Source organism: Podarcis pityusensis (assembly GCF_964106645.2).
Source record: "Podarcis pityusensis genome assembly, chromosome: 1".
NCBI lineage: Eukaryota > Metazoa > Chordata > Lepidosauria > Squamata > Lacertidae > Podarcis > Podarcis pityusensis.
The window spans coordinates 6,468,784-6,488,873 of NC_138028.1; the positions used below are offsets into that span (position 1 = coordinate 6,468,784).

The 20,090-nt window shown below is 45.2% G+C and overlaps 1 protein-coding gene across 1 annotated transcript in view; it reads left to right on the top strand.

The window, feature by feature from the left end:
• Window positions 1–30: 30 nt before the first annotated feature.
• EXOC5 (exocyst complex component 5) overlaps window positions 31–20,090 on the top strand; it is a 31,804-nt gene continuing 11,744 nt past the window's right edge. Inside the window, exons 1-9 of the mRNA XM_080993449.1 lie at window positions 31–423; window positions 7,895–7,989; window positions 9,242–9,389; window positions 11,159–11,353; window positions 16,205–16,269; window positions 16,854–16,882; window positions 17,006–17,115; window positions 18,325–18,369; window positions 18,462–18,602. Coding sequence (XP_080849575.1) covers window positions 313–423; window positions 7,895–7,989; window positions 9,242–9,389; window positions 11,159–11,353; window positions 16,205–16,269; window positions 16,854–16,882; window positions 17,006–17,115; window positions 18,325–18,369; window positions 18,462–18,602 — 939 coding nt within the window. The 5' untranslated portion in view covers window positions 31–312. The remainder of the gene's footprint in view (window positions 424–7,894; window positions 7,990–9,241; window positions 9,390–11,158; window positions 11,354–16,204; window positions 16,270–16,853; window positions 16,883–17,005; window positions 17,116–18,324; window positions 18,370–18,461; window positions 18,603–20,090) is intronic.

Genomic DNA, 20,090 nt, shown 5'->3' on the forward strand with positions numbered 1-20,090 from the left:
CGCTGCTGACAGGCCTGCGCCCCTCCCCTCAGGAGCGGCCTCCGCCTCCTCAGCCCCCTCAGGCCGCCTTCCTCCGCCGGGCCTTCCCGCTTCCTCCGAGGCGCGGCTTCGGGGCCTAGCCGGCAGCAGCAGCAGCTGACTGGGGCGCCTCTGCCTGGGCGGAGCCGCCTCGCAGGCCCCGAGGAGCCGGGGAAGCGCCCAGCCGCGGCCTGGTGAGGGACGGTTTCCGGCGGAGGAGGAGCAGCGGCAGCGGGAGGAGGAGGAGGCGGAGGAGGAGAGCTCGGGACTCGGCCGCCGCCGCCGAGAGAGGCCATGGAGGAGGCCTGGTCCGGGCGGCGGGGGGCGGGCCTGCGGGGGCGGCTGAGGGACGGCGACGGAGCAGGGACCGGCGCCATGGCGGCCGTCACGCCCGAGCTCTTCGAGGTGAGGGGTTGGGGGGCGCCCCCCGGAGGTAAGGGGAGCGACCCGGGGCGGGGTGAGGTGGGAGGAGAGAGGGAGCTGTCACTGGGGCAAGATGGGGGGGGGGGCGAGAGAGAATGGGGTGTGTGGGGTGATGCCCGCTCCCCTCTCCTCCTCATGGGGTGGGGAATGTCTCCCTCTCGTGTGGGGGGATATTCCTCTCATCATGGGGGTGTCCCTCTTCTTATGTGGGGGGCACAACCTTTCCTCATGTGGGGTGGCACTCCCTCTTCTCATGTGTGGGGGGGATATCCATCTTCTCATGTGGGGTTGCACCCCCTATAATGGGGGGATACCTCTCGTCATGTGGGGGGATATCCTTCTCATGTGGGGTGGCACCCCTTCTCCTCATGTGTGGGGGGGATATCCATCTTCTCATGTGGGGTGGCACCCCCAATCATGTGGGGGGATACCTCCTCTCATCATGGGGGTATCCCTCTCCTCATGTGAGGGGCACAACCTTTCCTCATGTGGGGTGGCACCCCCTCTCATGTGGGGGGGGGATACCCATCTTCTCATGTGTGGTTGCACCCCCTATAATGGGGGGACACCTCTCGTCATGTGGGGGGATATCCTTCTCATGTGGGGTGGCACCCCTTCTCCTCATGTGTGGGGGGGATATCCATCTTCTCATGTGGGGTGGCACCCCTTATCATGTGGGGGGTATCCCTCTTCTCATGTGGGGGGCACACCCTTTCCTCATGTTGGGTGGCACCCCTCATGTGTGGGGGATATCCCTCTTCTCATGTGGGGTGGCACACCCTCTCCTTATTTGGGATGATACCATGTGGGGTGAAACCCCGTGTCTTGCAGTGGGGCACCCCCTAGGGAGGGAGTGTTTTCTTTGAGGTGAGGAAATAGGCAGATTGTTTCTTTGGGGGGGTGGGGTGGTCTTGTCCCTCCGGGGAGTGAAGTATTGAAGGCAAGCAGAGTGACAAGGGGTGGTTTCATTGATTTAGTTATTGCATTTTCTATACTGCTTTTCGTTCACACGAATCCCGGAGCGGCTTATGGACAATGAGTGATAGCAGCGTAGAATGTCACAAACGCAGCATAAATCATATAGAACAGTTAACAAATCACCGGAGAAGCAGTCGCAACCTGCAAAAAACGCTGCTGACAAAGCAACAGCTAAGAAATAAACAAAACACCAGAACTAAAGCAAATGTCATATGATTAACAAATCATATGATCTGTCTATAATCTATTAACAAGCATTTATAATCTATACAACATTAACAACATAGCAAGAATAGCAAGCAAATAACAATAATAATAGTAGCAAGCAAAAAAGAAGCAAAACCCTATTAAGTTCATACATGGAGATGAGGGGAGAGGAAGATGGGTGGGCAAAGTCCCAGCCTCAGGCGGCAAAGGGGTACAAATGGCATGCTCCTTTGTCTATAAACTTGCCTTTTTCTATGTCTGCTGAGGAGGAAGAGGGTTTAGGTTGAGCTGATTTTGGGGAGGGGGGAGCGTCACTGAAGGGGAGAGGGAAGGAAAGGCAAGCGTGGGGGAAGGGAGCTGTCAGTGGGGCAGCAAGGGTCTCTGGGGAGAGCAAAATGGGTGTGTGTTTTGCAGGGAAAGGTGGGGAGGGGCAGCTGTCAGCGATGTAGTGGGGTAACATCTTGTGTCTGTTAGGTCAGAAATAGGGAGGCATAAGGTTGGTCTTAGAGGGGAAAGGATTGGGGCGGGGGAAGCGTCTTAGTACATAGACTTTCCCCTCACCCCTTACTTTGACAGCCACGTGAAATGGAGAAATGACCCCCCACTCCCCGAGATGGAGATGCAGCGGCAGGCAAAAGATTCTCCTGCTGGGTTATTTGCTTGTCATGCAGCTGTTGGTGTTGATGCTTTACTAGGATTAAAAAATAATAACAAATTGGGAAGCCTCACGTGTGGCACAGGGCGAATGAGATGGGGAGCGAGAGATTGTGAACGGTGGGTGGAAATTGGGGAGCCACTGTTTTGGAGGTGTAGTAGGGTGGGTGAGATGCTTCTTTGGGTTGTGTCTGCAAAGATGATGAAGTTTAGCCAGAGAGACAAATTCAGAATAATAATAATAATACTACAGTAATAGGCAATTTCTCCCCTCGGAACTGGTGGCATTGCTGCTGTTCCCCCCAAAATATTGTAGTAGAACTTCTAAGGTTATTTTTATTGGAGGGGAAAGGTCTTAGCCCACTTTCCTCCAATATTGAGGTAATCATGGCATTGAACAATCCCTGGTCCAGTGCTGACGGGACTGAAAGGGCGGAAAGCAAGGAGGCCAGGGTCAGAAAGAACTAACAAATTCTAGTTTCATCTCCATCCTCTTTCCTGATGAGTTCTCCAAAGGCAGCAGACTAAGGAGGAGGAGGCTGACAGCCAGTGCTTGTAAGTAAGAAGGCGGGCTGGTGGGGGCTGGTGGGGCAGCTCCCCATCTGCCCTGTTGGAACAGCCTCCACTGCTCTGGCCTTGAGTATTCTTTGCAGCCCTAAGCTGCCGAAGAAGTCATATACTGATTTGTATTAAGAGATGGTCTATGGTTGCCACTCCTTCTTTTCTTGGCATGTCTTCGCCTTGGGCCCATAACACCTCCATTTCAGGCAGAAGTGCAGCTGGCATGGAGATGGGATTTCATTTGCTGCATTTCCTCCACTTCTGTAGCTGTTCAAGGACAGGAGCCCTGCTAGGAAAGAGACTGGCTAAACAAAGTGACCAGTCGCACCTTAGGCCAGACACGTTTCTTTGAAATACCCTGCAAACGGATGCATGTGTTTATGTTTACAGGCTACAAGAAGCAGCTGCCATATTTTATTAATTTATGTAAACACTTCTCCTCCACCTTTCAGCCCATGAAGTGGCCCCAATCATCTTCCAACTTAAAGATAATATATACGATAAAAGCAAGGCACGTCAAATAGCCTCAGCTGGTCTGTTAAATTTATATCCCTATGTTTCAGTTTGTACTGGAACTTGCGAGATGGTTTTCGTTGTGAGCAAGCGTGAAGATGCACAGGGGTATTTTGCCTTTGGAACAACCCCCAATTCCAGAGCCTGACTGTAACTGTACCTGTAACTTGGCCTAAGCACATGCAGCCAAAAGAACCTTGAACCCATTCCTTGTTTTACCCTGCCTCCATTTCCTTCCACTTCCTCTGTAGTTTCCTTTGAATTGATTCCTGCATAGCAGAGGGTTGGAATAGATGACCCTCAGGGTCCCTTCCAACTCTACAATTCTATGATGCTGTGAACGCTGCAATATTTATCTGTAAATGGGAGGCGTACTAAGGAAGCATAATCACCAGAAGTAGCAGCAGTGAAAGGAAGATTACATTCATTGTGTGATGGTTCAAATGGCAGTTCAGATGCCTAGGGACTGGCCTGCCAGGCAGTTTGAGTAACCCAGACATAATGTAACACTGGCATGCACTCATCGTACTGTAACATGACCGCTGTGATTAGTGGAAGAGAGGGGGAAACAGATGATTTCATCTGTGCAGATCTATCAGCCATCCTTAAATACAAAGAGGTTTCCAGAGAATGTGAACCTTGGATCTCTAGGTCTGTGGCGCTCTGCGTACTTAGCTGGAGAGTGTGTCTCCTAAATTCAATTGGGCTTAATTTCTGGGTAATGGTTAGGGTTGCACTGTAAATGTACCACTGTGGTAGACAATATTCCACTTGCCAAAAGTTTTAAAGAACTTTTGGCATGATTACTGGCTTTACAATTAAGTGTAGGCCATACAGAGTCTTCCAGTTTTGCAGGCAGCCCCATTAGCTAGCAATGCAATATGTATTGTTATTAGATTACAGAAAAAGTGGGCAGTGTGGAATGTTCTCACAGTTGGCAGGTGTACAGAAGAAATTGATGTTCCATTGGAATAAACATTCCTCCTCTGCATTATATCATAAATGTTCCAGGTAGTGTTCAGTTTGGGCAACATATGCTCTAATGATTCATTTTGTGCTATGTTTCCATCCATTTCACGACCACAGTGGACCTTGCCCAGCACATTGACTATCGTTTGGTGGCCTGCTTCCCACTTCATTGTGCTTCGTTGTACTTACCTGGGAATAAGTCCTGGGGACTCAGTAAGGTTTGGGTGCTTCTGTAGAGGTAAAGGGACCCCTGACCATTAGGTCCAGTTGTGACCGACTCTGGGGTTGCGGCACTCATCTCGCTTTATTGGCCGAGGGAGCTGGCATACAGCTTCCGGGTCATGTGGCCAGCATGACTAAGCCGCTTCTGGCGAACCAGAGCAGCGCACGGAAAGGCCTTTTACCTTCCCGCCAGAGCGGTACCTATTTATCTACTTGCACTTTGGCATGCTTTCGAACTGCTAGGTTGGCAGGAGCAGGGACCGAGCAACAGGAGCTCACCCCGTCGTGGGGATTCGAACTGCTGACCTTCTGATCAGCAAGTCCTAGGCTCTGTGGTTTAACCCACAGTGCCACCTGCGTCCCTGGGTGTTTCTGAATGGGGACTTAATATTGTAAATGCGTATTTGGATATTGCAGATGGGTTGCTGGCAACAGGATTTTTTTTAGCATGTTGGGTTTTCTTCAGAAAGGGTAAATCTGGCTTAATTTTGGGGTGGAGGGAAGTATAGGCTGGCTTTTATGCTAATAATGTTGTTTGGACACTGTGAGCTTGCACACTTGAGGAGCACCAATCTAACAATAAACCCAGGTGTGGAAGCAACCTTTTTGCTTTGTTGACTCACATGTGATTGTAGTGCATGTCTCTCAGAGTGGCATGCTATGCAAACAATAAAACACTATGTTAAATCTGTTCAGATCTTAGAAGCAATAGCCAGGGGCCAGTGAAATCAGTAAATCCATAAAACTAAAACTGACTGATATAAAACATGCCGGTTGCCCCTAGGAAAACAAAAAAGCATTTGCCTGCTGCTGAAAATACATCAAGGTTGGCACCAGGCAGGTGTCTCTGGGCCGGGCATGCTATCGTCAGAGCTTCACAGCCAAGAGCACCCTCTCCCCAGTCATCACCTGCCTAACGTCACGTAGCACAAGGACCAAGAGGAGGGTCTCCGAAGATGAACAAAGGCTCATGCTGAAATGGACTGACAGCTAGTGTTGTCTGTTTAAGAGACCTGCTGAGCTACCTTCCCTAAAGCTGTTCCCAGTTAGCAGCGTGGCAGCTGCACTTTGTGTTAACCAAAGTTTCCAAGAAGTCTTCAGAGGCAGTTCCATATAACAACACATTGCAGGAGTCCAGTCCATAGATTAGTAGAGTATTAATAATAGTGATCAGGCAATCTCTGTTGAGGAGGGAATTGCACATCATACTTGCGTGGTGAAAGACTCTACGGGGTGCAGATGCCACTTAGGGAATACACATTGTTCAAGAGGCACGTTGCAACACTTTGCTTGTGGGCGTCTGGTTGGGAAACAGGATACAGGACTAGGTAGGCCTGTTGTCTGATCTAGCAGGTTATTTAAAACGGGTCCAGCAGGTACCTGAACTATAAACAGAAAATTTTGTAAATGTGATCAAAGAGCCTTGTGGCTCCTTAGAGACTAACAAATTTATTATGACGTACAGTCATACCTCGAGTTGAATGTGCTTCAGGTTGAGCGTGTTTGAGTTGCACTCCGCGGCAACCTGGAAGTAACGGAGCGCGTTACTTCCGGGTTTCGCCGCTTGCGCATGTGCAGACGCGCAAAATGACGTCGCGCATGCGCGAAAGCGGCGAAACGCAACACGTGCAGACGCGCCGTTGCATCTTGCGTTCCATTCGGGATGTGAATGGGGCTCCGGATCGGATCCCATTCGCATCCCGAGGTACCACTGTAGTTTTTACGGTACTACAAGACACTGATTGTTTTTGCTGCAAGAGCCTAACATGGTTACTCCTCTGGAAATGTTTGCAGACGTCCATACCACATTTCACAGTGGTCTCATTCTTATGATCTATATTGTCCCTTTGAATCAGATATGAAATTCATAATGGGTTTCTGAACTTGTGATTTAAAACTGTGTGGTAACCACATCTACCATTTTTTTTAAAAAAGTCTGTGCCGCATGGAACAATTGCATTACAAACAAATGTAGCAATGGAATGCTAAAAAGACAAGTTAAACCAAAGGAGAAGCTTGGCTTTGCCACTAAACAGAACAAACTTGTGGTATAACTTCAGTGCACTGTAGGTGTGGAATAACTTGTCTATCTAGTCAGGTATTGTTTTTCAAGGTGCTAACGCTTGGCACTGATATTAAAAATGTCTGGAATAAAAAACTGCTTGTGGCCTCTGAGCACTTTGAATTTGGGGAAAAATGGCTTATTGCTATTGCCCTCAATATCATGTTTTTAAAACCTCATATCACTTTCCAGCAATCTAGGTTTTTAAATTAGCTCAAAGACGTAAGATTACATTTTCTTTGCTTTTTTTCATTTTATTCCTTTTTTGAAAAAATATATTGCAATTAATTTTTTAAAAAACCCATAAGATCTATTCTTGATGAGCTTCTACAACTCTATGTAGGACTGATCTGTAATTTATTTTAAGCTGCTGTTTTTAATTCAGACTTTTGAATTGCTGTAACCTGCCCTTGGACCTTGTGGTGAAGGGTGGATTAGAAACCTGTTGTTATTATTATTATTATTATTATTAATAATAATGATGATGACGATGTAAATGTAAAAACCCTCTAAAAGTAAACAGAGTGTGTTCCTGGTGCCATACAGAAGGGATACAGTCTTCCTAAGAAGTCTACAATCCACATGAAGATAGGAGTGTGCTTAGGGTTTGGGACAGATAAATGAATAATGTGGGGTGGCAGATGAGATTCACAGCAGTGAAGGAACAGGCAAGGAAAGAGGCTTCCTGCTACCTGAGATCTTTGTACATGGAAATGGTGGCACTGAGCCTGGCCCTTTGCGCATTCAGAGCATGTTCCCCTACAACTGAGATATGGCCTCTCCACCCATAAGGAGCTGCGTAGCAGAAAGGCACATGATTAGAGTGTGGGAAGTTGATAGTGGAGGCTGACGAACTTAAGGGAACAGCTTGCGACTTTCCTTGTCTAATCCAGCCTCTCTCTGAGCTGATGGATTGGAAGGTCCCTGTGTACAAATCGCTAGCGTCACCACTGAGTGAGCACACTCTTGAATGCATTGGGCCTAGATCCTGATTGGGCTTTGAAGTGAATGACAGGTCCTGGAGTGTAAAAGGCTGGGAGCCGCTGCTTATAGCGGGCCAGTTCTGCAAGCGCTGAACGAGATGTTCACTATATTCAAAATGCCTAATTTTTAGATTACGTGCACAAATGTGTAAAGTGCCACTGGCCCTATTATCTATGGTTTGTAAAGCATTCACTGCAGAAAAAGCTTTTAGCCGCTTTCACTCAGCGAGGTGTAAACAATATGTATCTTGCACTTCCTGCTGTGGCTTGCTGTAAAAAAGTGATTCTTTTCTTGTGTGGTTAGGAGCCCTTTGTGGCAGATGAGTACATTGAACGCCTGGCGTGGAGGACTCCTGGCGGAGGTTCCCGAAGTAGCGTGGAAGCTTTTGATCCCAAAAGGTAAAATCCAGCCGCATAATCCAGCTGCACAATGAACACTTTTAACCATCCCTTAACAAAGAGCAAGCACTGTGCGAATCATATAAGTACCCAATAAACACCAGCTGTGAAAGCCGCTGGATCGCTATGACACCCCCTCCTCCATGCCCCCCATGCAAGCTCCTTAGGTGGTTTTCATAATAGCGTGTTGAGGGTAGAAAGGGGGTTGAGGAAGTATAACGTAGAAAGAAAGAAGTAAACAAGGGAGAAAGGGAGAGGTTTTCTTCTGAAAGCTCATATTGGAGAAGGAACGGGTCTTACGTGGCTTATTGACATGGCCATATTGGCTTCTACAAGTAACATTAAGAGCATGGTTAAGGAACTTGGAGGATTAATCCCTAAACTGCTATACTTGACCAATTCTTGCAAGTTGCTAGTTTAGTATAGAATTCAATATGACATAATTGCTAGGTGTTGGTGCAATGGAGTGAATAGGGGTATTTTGATAAGGTTAAGTGCCATTTCACAACATTCTCTTAATCCATTTTAATAAGCGGATCGATTTTCTCATGGCTGTCTTATTTTCCCAATTCCTCTAGAGTTTGTTTTTGCTGTTTTTAAGGTTGGCAGGGTAGCTTACTCAGGTGCATAGCTGGACATAAAGGCTGCCAGGCTTTAATGGCTTTGGACCTTGAACCTAGTTCTTCACTAGGTCCAGAGGCCTTTCTAAATCCTTTTGAAATCCTTTAACTGGGACGTGGGACTCTGTGTGTCTTTTGACCAGTTTGGGATTCCTGTTTTATACAACTGTGCACCCACATGTTTGCATGAAAGGTCTTTGGGTGTCCCAAGGTTGTTCCTGGTCTATGTACTTGCTAGACTTACGGTGTGGGGATGACCCGCTATGTGAAGCCTAGTTTTGTTTTTTTAATGGGGTAAACTTGTATGGTTGTCCTTATCTAAACTCATTCACGGCCAGAAGTGTGCTGTGAAAGTATCACTTTGGACAAATTAGGATCCTGCAAGAAGACTTCAATTAGACTAGGGACTGAAGTTTTGGGGATACAGGGGAAGGGTAGGACAGAAATGCTTATAATAAAATGAAGATATGCTGTAGAAGTTAGGTTGTGTGGTGTGTTTTTTTTAAGCATTTCAGTCTTAGTACTGATATACCTTCACCAGTGCCTTCAGAACTATTTGGTACCACCAATCACACAATGTCATCACGATACTGCAATCTGCTTTCTCAAACCCTTTATACAAAACCCTTCAGATTACAAGAAGAATTTGTGAATCATATCAATGAACTCAAGTTGCTAGATGAAAGAATCCAGAGAAGAGTGGAGAAGTTAGAGCAGCAAGTCCAGAGAGAAGCCAAGGAATTTGCCAAGAAGGTTCAAGAGTTGCAGAAAAGCAACCAGGTAAGAAGTCAGGGCTCAGTTCACATCCTTGCAGTACTCTCTCATCGTTTCAGTTTATTTTGCATGGGAGAACTTGTGCTAGATTGTGTCTTAAGCTTATACATCAGGTTTTGATGTACCGTATTTTTCGCCCTATAGGGCACACCAGCCCATAGGGTGCACTTATTTTTTTTTGGGGGGGGGGGGGAAATAAAGAAAAAAAATTATCCCCCCCCCCGAGCCCCAAAGAGCAAAGAAGCCATAACAGTGAGCGGGATGGATCCCGCTAGCTGTCCTGGCTTCGTTTTTAGCCTTGGGACTGGGGGTCCAGGAGCGAAGGCAAGGTTGCGCTCAACCTTGCCATCGCTCCCGGAGCTTGCTTGTGGGGCTGGGGGCGGGGGAAGCCCAAGAGCGATGGCGAGGTTGTGCGCCCCATGCTTCGGGCTGCACTCCCGCCGGGCTCCCAAGGCTTGCGGATAGCTTCCTGAAGCCTGAAGAGCGAGAGGGGTCGGTGCTCACTGACGCCTCTCGCTCTCCAGGCTTCAGCGAAAGCCTGCATTTGCCCCATAGGACGCACACAAATTTCCCCTTCATTTTTGGAGGGGAAAAAGTGCATCCTATAGGGCGAAAAATACGGTAATTTTTGTCCTTTGAATGTCCAACCTAGGAGTGGTAGAGGCACACACCAACAGTCTCTCTGCAATTGCCACTGCCTTCCCACACACCTAACTGCAAACAAAATTTGAAGGGGTGGTATCTGTTATTTATTGTAAGGGAAGGTGTGTGTTCAAGACATATCGTTTTATTTATTTGGACAATTTATATAGCATTTATATTTAATAAAATCTCTTAAGCGGTTTACAATGCAGTTGGAGACATCTTAAAATTAAAAAAGCAAATGCAAAAAATTCTAGAAAATATCCATATTCTACGAAACACTATTAACCTCTTTAGCATCAGAATAAACACTGAGCATAAAAATCAGTTATAGATATACAAGGATATTTCACATTATAAAACATTAGTAAACACATAGATATAATATGCTTTAAAGATCAGTGTTACAAATGGAAATTAACTAAAACAGTTATTTTTTACATTCTTCAATAAAAATTGGCAACTAGGCAAAAGAGGGCATCTTCACTGTTCTGGATAGGTAGTTACAATGATAGTGGGATCAACTTCTTGCCTCTCGTCAGCCACCATTGGGGAGGAATGGAAGGTGAGAGAATGGCAACTCAGCTTACTTTAATATCTATCTAAGTGTACAAGCGACTTTTTTCCAGTTGCTTTGAGTGCATTAGCCTCTATATCTGCAACCATTACCTATTCCTGCTGGTTATGCAGCAATCTGCAAATGGCAAACTCCAAATTCTAGCGCTCAGTAGTGTGTGTGATTTAGCCAGATATAGCTGCTTCTATATAACACAAATTTAATCTTAAGTGGAATAATATGAATTATTCCGGATACTTCACCAAATGGTTGGAACCAGTCTGTGTGAGCAACTAGGCAGTCAGTCAGTCAGTCAGTCAGTCAGTCATTAACCATACTGAATCTTAAGATCCGCACTGGATACCAATGGAATTAGCTCAGTTAATGCAACTTGATGCACTTTCATCAACTTGATTTATGTGGATGCTTCTCTGTTTTACTGGAGAGGGGACGAATACCGAACCTTTCCCTTTGTTAGCTTCTGTGCTTTTGCTCTTTAGAATGTTATTGAATAGCTTGACTTTCCTTAATTACAGTAAACACAACCGCTATTACTTTGTCTGCCCTCTTCTCCCAGGTTGCCTTCCAACACTTCCAAGAGCTAGATGAGCATGTCAGCTACGTGGCAACTAAAGTCTGTCACCTTGGCGACCTGCTGGAGGGGGTAAACACGCCACGGCAACGGCTAGTGGAGGCTCACAAACTGATGAAATACTTTAATGAGTTTCTAGATGGAGAGCTGAAGTCTGACGTTTTCACCAACCCTGAAAAGGTAAGGCCCGTCAGCAGAATTGAAAGAAGTTGCACGCCATAAGCTGAGTTGCCCTAATTACAACCCCTTGCTGCAACTTTTCCACGCTCTGACTCCCTAGCGAGCGACTTGTCCAAGCGCCATTGTTCTGGAGTACAGATTAACTTCATTTGCCTGCAGATTCAGCCGTTCTCAATGTGGCAATGCTGTCACTTTTTCATTTTGCAAAAATCATAAGCGACTTGGAAGAATGCTGAGAGAGTAACTTTTTAGAATACCTTGGAAATCACTTGTGTTTTCTTCTTCCTCCTCTCCTTCTTCTGAAACTCTTGCCCTAATTCTTCTCACTTGTGAATGAACATTTCCCTGTTATATGTCTCTTGGGTAATCCCTCTTTGTAGCTAGAAGTATTATCAGGATGCGTCTTTTGGCTCTGCAGAATGGTTAATGTACTTCTCCTCTTCCTGGGGACATACAGAGAAAACTGAGGTGTGTTAAAATAAACTTATAAAGTATGTGTGTGTCTTTTTCTGCAAATCTGACTTCCCTGTTTTGCACCAGGATGTTGCTTTGAAAGCTTTACTGTGGCCTGGTTTAAGTGTTGCCATCTTGTTTGATAAACTATTTTTTGCTGGATCGAGAGTGAGCTTTGTGCCTGAGCACTTACTCTTCCCCTCGCATCCCTGGCTTAGGGACAGATAACTGAGGTTTTGTCAAACCGCAGTTTCCCATGACGTTCAATCAGATCCTAGTTTGATACCCTGGTTTGCCAACCACTCTTGTGCCAGTTTCTCGGTACAGACATCAAATACCATTGAGCTAACCTTTTGTAGCAGTTTTCTTTAAGGGCCAAACATACAGAGTTACTCTCTTCCATGTATATTTCCCAAGTCTTTTCCTCCAGCATTATCACCAACTTTCCCTCTCATTTTAATACATAGATTACTTTTTATTGTCCTTTTGTATTAACAGTTTATATATCTGTAACAGTACTTGAGTGTCTTTTTTTATATCCTTCTTTTATGTTATGCAAGGTCTTTCAGCATCTTATATTTTCAATTAAGAAGTTTCTGATATGAAATAATTCAAACAAAGGTGGCTTATTTTCTCCTACTGCTTCCTTAATCTGATTGTATGTTCTCATGCAGTTCATACATTTCCATTTGGGTTCATGTACTTATTTATTCCAAAACATTCTCACTTTTTAAAGCATCCACTACACCCAAATTCATTGAAATGTAGATTGAGTGTCAGTGAACAGATTTGGAGATAGCTGTTACCTAAACTTATCCCAAATGCTCTATATGGAAACTAGAAATGTATTTTTCCTAAGTTCTAAGGGGCTTTTAATTAGTTTTTAATCATAACGAGGTTGGGAATAGCATCCTCCTAAAAGCATACTCTGATATTTTGAACACAGTGTTTTCTCCTTTTCTGCATCATTCCAAAAATTCATGTTCATCATAGTTCTTGTTATCCTCCCATCAAAAACAAGTTTCAGCAGAGTTGAGTTATCTAAATCTGATTTTATTTTTCTTTTCAAGCTTCCCTAGTTGTTCCTATAAAAAACACCAGGTTTTTGCTCTTTCTAAAGCCTGAAATGAGTTATTTCCAGTATGTTACCATCTTCCTCTTTTAGTTAAATGTAAGCATGATACCTCGGACCTTCTGTTGTTCATTTTTAAACTTGATTGGTGTTATCTTTTAATGACTGTTCTGGTTGAGTAGGAAATAACAGCAACACTGTCAGCATATGTGCACACTTTAAATTCTTTCCTGCTGATTTCTAAACCTTTGATCTTTAGAATGGTTTCTTATCATAACAGCAAGGAGCTCTGAATTTCAACAGAAGTGAGGACAAGGGGCCGCCTTGTCTAGTCCCACAAGTAAATTAAGTTGTCACTGTTAAATTAGCATTATGTACATATATGGAAGAGGGCAGTTGATAAGCCAGTTGATAAATGTTCCAGTGCTAGCAGCTTTTAATCCATGAAAGTCATGCTCCCATTCCATGCAGTCAAAAGCCTTTTCCCCATTAGTAAATGCAGTAACCCCCTGCCTTTACATTATTTATATATACGTGTGTGTGTGTGTGTGTGTGTGTGTGTGTGTATAAAAATAAAACAAACTCGCTTCTCTGTTTCCTGGTCTTTTAGCAGCTAGAACAGCCTGATGCATCCACAAGAGGGAGGTCAGTGGTGGACCTTGGGGTCTCAAATTTCAGCAGTGCCCTGTGTGATGCCAAATTCGGCACTTCTTGCCTTCCATTCTACGTTATAGTTGTGGTGCCCCCTGCAGCATCCCAAAGGCTCCATGCCCAGTGTGATCAAACTGGTTACACTCCCCTAAATCTGCCTGTGAGGAGGTATGAATAAGTGTAGGTTTGCAGAAGTGGAAAAATGGCTAGTAAACAACTCCGGGGGTTACAAGTTCTACATGTAATCTATAAGACACTGATAGAAGACTGGTAAGGTCCTTGAGAGAGAGTATTCCATAGTGGAGAGCCTTCCTCCTGGTGGATCAGGGTTGGGGAGCCTGGTGCCTTCTAGATGTTGCTGGACTACATTGGCTCCAGTGGTCAGGGATGATTGGAGTTGTAGTGCAGCAACATATGGAGAGTCGCAGGTTTCCACTCTTGTAATTGATTATGATACTGCCTTCAAGTCCCATCAGCCAGTGCATCTGGAGTGCACCAGGCTGGGGAAGACTGCCTTAGGAGGTGGCCTATTCTTGCAGGTGCTCTTTGATTGTATAATCCAGAAATCCCTTTCCATCTGTAGCTATATAATTTACTAATTTCTTTTGCTTGCAATGCACCTACAACGTGATCTGTTTGTACTGCTCCCACAGCATCCTCAGAGCTCGACAGAACTGCATTGATCTCTTCCCCTCTACTCACATGTTTGAATGGGTGTGTGTGAGAGTTTTTTGTGCTTCACCTGATTATCTTAACGCACCTCTGCCTGATTCAAGATGCTCTTGCTCCGAGACCTGGCAAAGTACAGCTGGATTGGGGGCAAAATTCCAAAGCACAGACAAGGGAGAATGGCTCTCCCGCCTCATCCTCCCAGCTTGTTTCCCAGCCTTGCGAGATCAAGCCCTTCTGAGATCGTGGCAATACGTTTTCATCACTTCCCACAGGATGCCCTTTGGGTTTTTGTCCACAACCAAATCTCCAATCGTCTCTGTGTTCGCAGGGCCACTTTATACTTCAAAGGGTTTTGATTGCCTACTAAGCAGTTTTCAGAACCGTAATTTTTGCCTATTTTTAGCGCAGCTTTAGAAATCTCACTGAAGTTTACTAGCCTGAGTGATAAAACCTGCTCAGCTACCCTTGCCTGTCATGACAAGCAGTCATGAAGAGATGAATCACGGGCTTCACCTTGTCAGGCAAGGCCATCTTGCTCTGCGCCACACAGACTAGAATTTTGCATAAACTGCTTTATATACATAGTATGTTTTTAGCGCTGGAGTTCTTGGTTCAGCCTTAGTGAATGTTTCCTTCATACAGGCCCAGGGTTAGCTCTTTGCTTTTAAAAATTGGAGCTCTGGGGTTACTGTTATTTTGACAACTTCTCCTTATCAAAGATTAAACATTTGGACATTTGAATCACGTTCTTCTTCCATGGAGCCCAGGGTGGCTTACAGTGTTCTTCCTCCTCCCATATTTTATCTTCACGACAAACCTGTGTGGTAAGTTAGACAGGGGGAGGTGACTGGCCCATGGTCAGCCAGTTAGGAACATAGGAAGTCACCTTCTACCGAGTGAGACCATTGTCCACATCACTCAATTTTGTATAGCAATAATAATAATAATTTATTATTTAGACCCTCCCCATCTGGCTGAGTTTCCCCAGCCACTCTGGGTGGCTCCCAATCGAGTGTTAAAAACTTCCCTAAACAGGGCTGCCTTCAGATGTCTTTTAAAAATAGAATAGCTGCTTATTTCCCTGACATCTGATGGGAGGGCGTTCCACAGGGCGGGCACCACTACCAAGAAGGCCCTCTGCCTGGTTCCCTGTAACTTGGCTTCTTGCAGGGAGGGAACCGCCAGAAGGCCCTTGGTGCTGGATCTCAGTGTCCGGGCTGAATGATGGGGGTGGAGACGCTCCTTCAGGTATACTGGGCCGAGGCCGTTTTGGGCTTTAAAGGTCAGCACCAACACTTTGAATTGTGCTCGGAAACGTAATGGGAGCCAATGCAGATCTCTCAGGACCAGTGTTATGTGGTCCTGGTGGCCACTCCCAGTCACCAGTCTAGCTGCCACATTCCAGATTAATTGCAGTTTCTGGGTCACCTTCAAAGGTAGCCCCACGTAGAGCGCATTGCGGTAGTCCAAGCGGGAGATAACCAGAGCATGCACCACTCTCACTTTAGATTGGGAGAAGGCATACAGAGGAAAGGATAGCATGACCCAAGGTCTGTCTGCAATGCGTACAGAATAATTTACCTCCTGACTTATCAGAGAACCATTATACTCCTCTTTAGCCTGTCCTGGCAGCAGCTGTGCCAAAAGGAGCAACAGATATAAGAACTAGGGGAATGTCCCAAAAATTATTAGTTTGGTCCATTTCCATAAAGGAGATGATTGCAAGTTTCGTGAATAAAGGCAAGAAACTAAAGCTTGAAATAAACTCTTAGCAAGTCATTTTAGGAAGAGGATTCAGAATATTGGAGTGGGGGAGCGAGGCGGGGGGGGGGAGTTCCAGGCTACTCATTGGATCGATTGTGGGAATTTTCAGAAATAAGTGATGGCTATCACTTCCGTGCATTAAGAAGGGCAGTAGGAAATGATTTCGGTTTGGGGGGGGAGAAAGTGATCTGTTTGCATAGTTTCTCTCTTGTGGTACATTGTACGTCTTCTCCCAATAGATTGAAGAGGCAGCTGATATTATCCAGAAACTGCACCTGATAGCACAGGAGTTACCTTTTGACAGGTGAAGTATGACTGACAGCTGTAAAATGGTCTTTGTGATTTCTGATGGATTTCAACTGACTCTTTCTAGCATTTTAAAGGGGGGGAAAGTGGGGTAGGGGAGTAGTCATGAGCTGAAATCAAAACAGTACATTTCAAGTGGGAAAAAAAATCATTAAAATACAACTAACTAGTTCTGCTAGCAGAAGCCCACATAAGGACTTCTGCCCACATGGGGGGAGGAGAGGGGAGATAATTCTTTCTGGCCAGCTGAAAAACTTGTGCTGACAGGACAATTGCCACAGTACTATATTTATTTCCTGCCAAAATATTTTGAGGGCTACACCTAAAAATAATTCCAACTGTAACTCTGCCCTAATTTTTCCATTGCATTTTCTTCTTGTATGTTGATGTTTTGATATGTATTTTAATATATTGTATATGAGATTCTCTGGTAATATTTTAACATACTGCTGCATACCACCTTGAAACATGGGGAGGTGGTGTAGAAATCATAAATAAATGTAAAAATGTGATGTGTGAAGCTAGCTCTTTGCTAGAAGGTTGAAGTGCAAGCCTTTAATTTTAATGTTATTTTGTCAATAGGTTTTCAGAAGTAAAATCCAAAATAGCAAGTAAGTTCCCCTCTCGGGTGCCCTGAATTTCTTAAATTGACATGAAAATGTCCTTATTGCTCCCTTTTCACTAACTTGTGGAATGTTATTTTATACCCCCACCTCCTTTCCCCTTGCACTCAGGTAAGTATCACGATTTGGAGTGCCAACTGATCCAGGAGTTTACCAGTGCACAAAGAAGGGGGCAAATCTACAGGATGAGAGAAGTAGCTGCAGTCCTGCTTCACTTTAAGGTAAGAGGCGAGAGTCTGTTTCTGAGGTTTGAATCCTGTGCACACTTACCTGGGAGTAAGCTCCATTGAACTCAGGAAGACTTACTTCTAACTAGCATGCGTAGTGCTGCAGCCTCAGCCAGTCAGCCAGGGTTTTGAAGAATAAGTATCCGAATGATTTGGCTCAAAACAGGGCCTTCCAGATTGCAGCCATTACTTAATCCATCCAGATGATGTGGCTACAGCAAAGCGATTCCCAGCACATAGAACATTGTGACATTGGAAAAAGCAGTTTGTTATGCCCCCTGTATGTTTGACTTTTGTACCGTTTACCTGCATGGATGGCAGTTGCACTCAAGTTTATGGGTAGCAGGGAATGTCCATTGCAAGGCACGTCACAAGGCTCTCCCTTCCAACTCTCCCTTTGAAAGCATGGGCCATTTTATTTTCTTAGCTTCTCTTCCAGCAGCCTCTCCATGAAAACTTCACTCCTTCCTTGTTTCTTTACATACACATGCAAATGTGCAACGGCCGTTTCTAAGAGCCTCTGCCGCTTTGTTGTGATTTCTACAGTTGGCAGAGAACTCCGTTATTTGAGTCAAACTTATGTGTGCAAGTTCAGACCACTGGGACCTATAGAAAGGAATTGTCAATGACCACCCCACAACTGCAGGCTTCTTTTCCTCTATAAAAGGGCTCAAAACTGTGTATGTTTTGGAAGTGCTTTGTACGATCACCTGCATGAGCTCCAGTGGGTGGCCAAGACTACACCTGGTTGGAAGCAGAATGGGCACATATATCTCAAGGCGTGTGCGAATTCCTCTCTTGCCTGTCTCAAGGCAAGTTTGGAGCCTCAAATGTTTTGTATTAAAGGCCCCACTCTGAATGGGTAGTGCCAGGTCTGTTGCTTCCAATTTTGTTAAGCAAATAATGTGCCTGAGAGGCTGTTGAGTTCGACAGATTAAATAGCCATTAGCATGTGCAGTGAAGTGCCACTTTTTGGGGAGAAACCAATGGTCCATCCAGCAGACCCATCTGTTCTCCTGGTTATTTTGTACTCCTGGTAGTATGTTGCTGGCAAAGTGGAGCTCCCCAGGGGCCAAGCAAAGAAAGAGAGCTGGGAGGCAGAGAGTTCCTCCCCCAGTGCTCTTGTCAAAACAGGATGTGAAACAGTCATTAACGGTAGTCGCAATGTGCCTAAATTTCAATTCCTTTTTTTGTTTTCAATAGGGCTATTCCCACTGTGTCGATGTGTATATAAAACAGTGCCAAGAGGTAAGGTTTTGCTTACGAAGGATCTATCTAAATAACATTGTTTTACAACTGTGGATATTTTAATGGTGGCAGCTCTCTCCTAACTTACTCAGGGTGCCTACTTGAGGAACGATATATTTGAAGATACTACTGTCCTCTGCCAGAACGTGAACAAGCAGGTTGGCGATATATTTAGCAGCCCTGAGACTGTGATGGCCAAACTTATCCAGAACATCTTCGAAATCAGGCTTCAGGTGACTTGAACTTTTAAAAGCACATTATAAATATTCTTCAAATACAAACAAGCTACTGTTGTTTCATTGTGTTCTTTGTGTAGTATATTCCTTTTCAGAATGGTTATCTGTAGCAACCTTAATTACTACAAACCTTGAAGTGTTTTGGTGCAAGAATGCATTGTTTGATATATGCTGTGCAGTTATGGCTCTGTGCTGTGCTTGCTCCCCCAATGCTATAGAAGTTGTGTGGGAGAATCTTTTTGTGGTACAAGGCTTTGAACTCCACAGCTTGGTTCTAATCATTATAATAATATATAGTAATAATTTATTATTTATACCCCGCCCATCTGACTGGGTTTCCTCAGCCACTCTGGGTGGCTCCCAATTGGATATTAAAAACACAATACAGCATTAAACATTAAAAAAATTCCCTAAACAGGGCTGCCTTCAGAAGTCTTCTGAAAGTCAGATAGTTGCTTATTTCCCTGACATCCGATGGGAGGGCATTCCACAGGGCAGGCGCCACAGCTGAGAAGGCCCTCTGCCTGGTTCCCTGTAACTTGGCTTCTCACAGTAAGGGAATTGCCAGAAGGCCCTCGGAGCTGGACCTCAGGGTCCGGGCTGAATGATGGGGGTGGAGACACTCCTTCAGGTATACAGGACTGAGGCCATTTAGGACTTTCTAGGTCAGCACCAACACTATGAATTGTGCTCGGAAATGCACTGGGAGCCAATGCAGGTCTCTCAGGACCGGTGTTATATGGTCGGTGTTATGGGCCTTAATGGGCAAGTCACAAAAACATAGCTTCAGATTCCCCTATGTACACTGTGTAGCCAACTGCACAGAATCTTTGTGGGCATAAGCAAGGGAAGGATTGTGGGACGTTTTGCTGCTGAGAATGGGATGGCACCTCAAGCAACCGCCAAGTGAGCATCATATTCCACAAAGCGGCTCCTTCTGTCCCTTGCCTGTCGCTCGTCCTACGCTCTTTATGAACTGTGTTGTTTCCCCACTGGGACCAGGGATTTTCCACCTGACTGCATCCCTGAGTGTGGTGAAGGGATGGAGGAACAATCTGTGAGTAGGCTGGGCCCCTGGTGCCTGTGCTGGCAGTGTGTATATCTATGCTTAATACCTCATCCAAGTACTTTGGCACCCCTTCTATAATGGGGAGGTGGGTGGTTCAAGGGGAAGTTCATACAGCACATTAGTGGAAATGATAGAAAGGGGATCGGGATAGCCACATCTCCACTCCCACTCTCTCCAACATGTAGAAAAAGAGGCAGAATAGTGGTGTTAGGTTACGGTGAAAAGGCAAGATCTGAACAATGCAGAAATGGCAGTGTGTGTTGTTTTGAAATGACAGAGGGGTATATGGAGGCAATGTGATGTTGCCGTTGATTATGCTGGAAACTTTGCTTTTCTGAGAACTTCCATTGTATTTTAATATTTTGCTGGAAGCTGCCCAAAGTGGCGGGAGAAACCCAGTCAGATGGGTGGGGTAT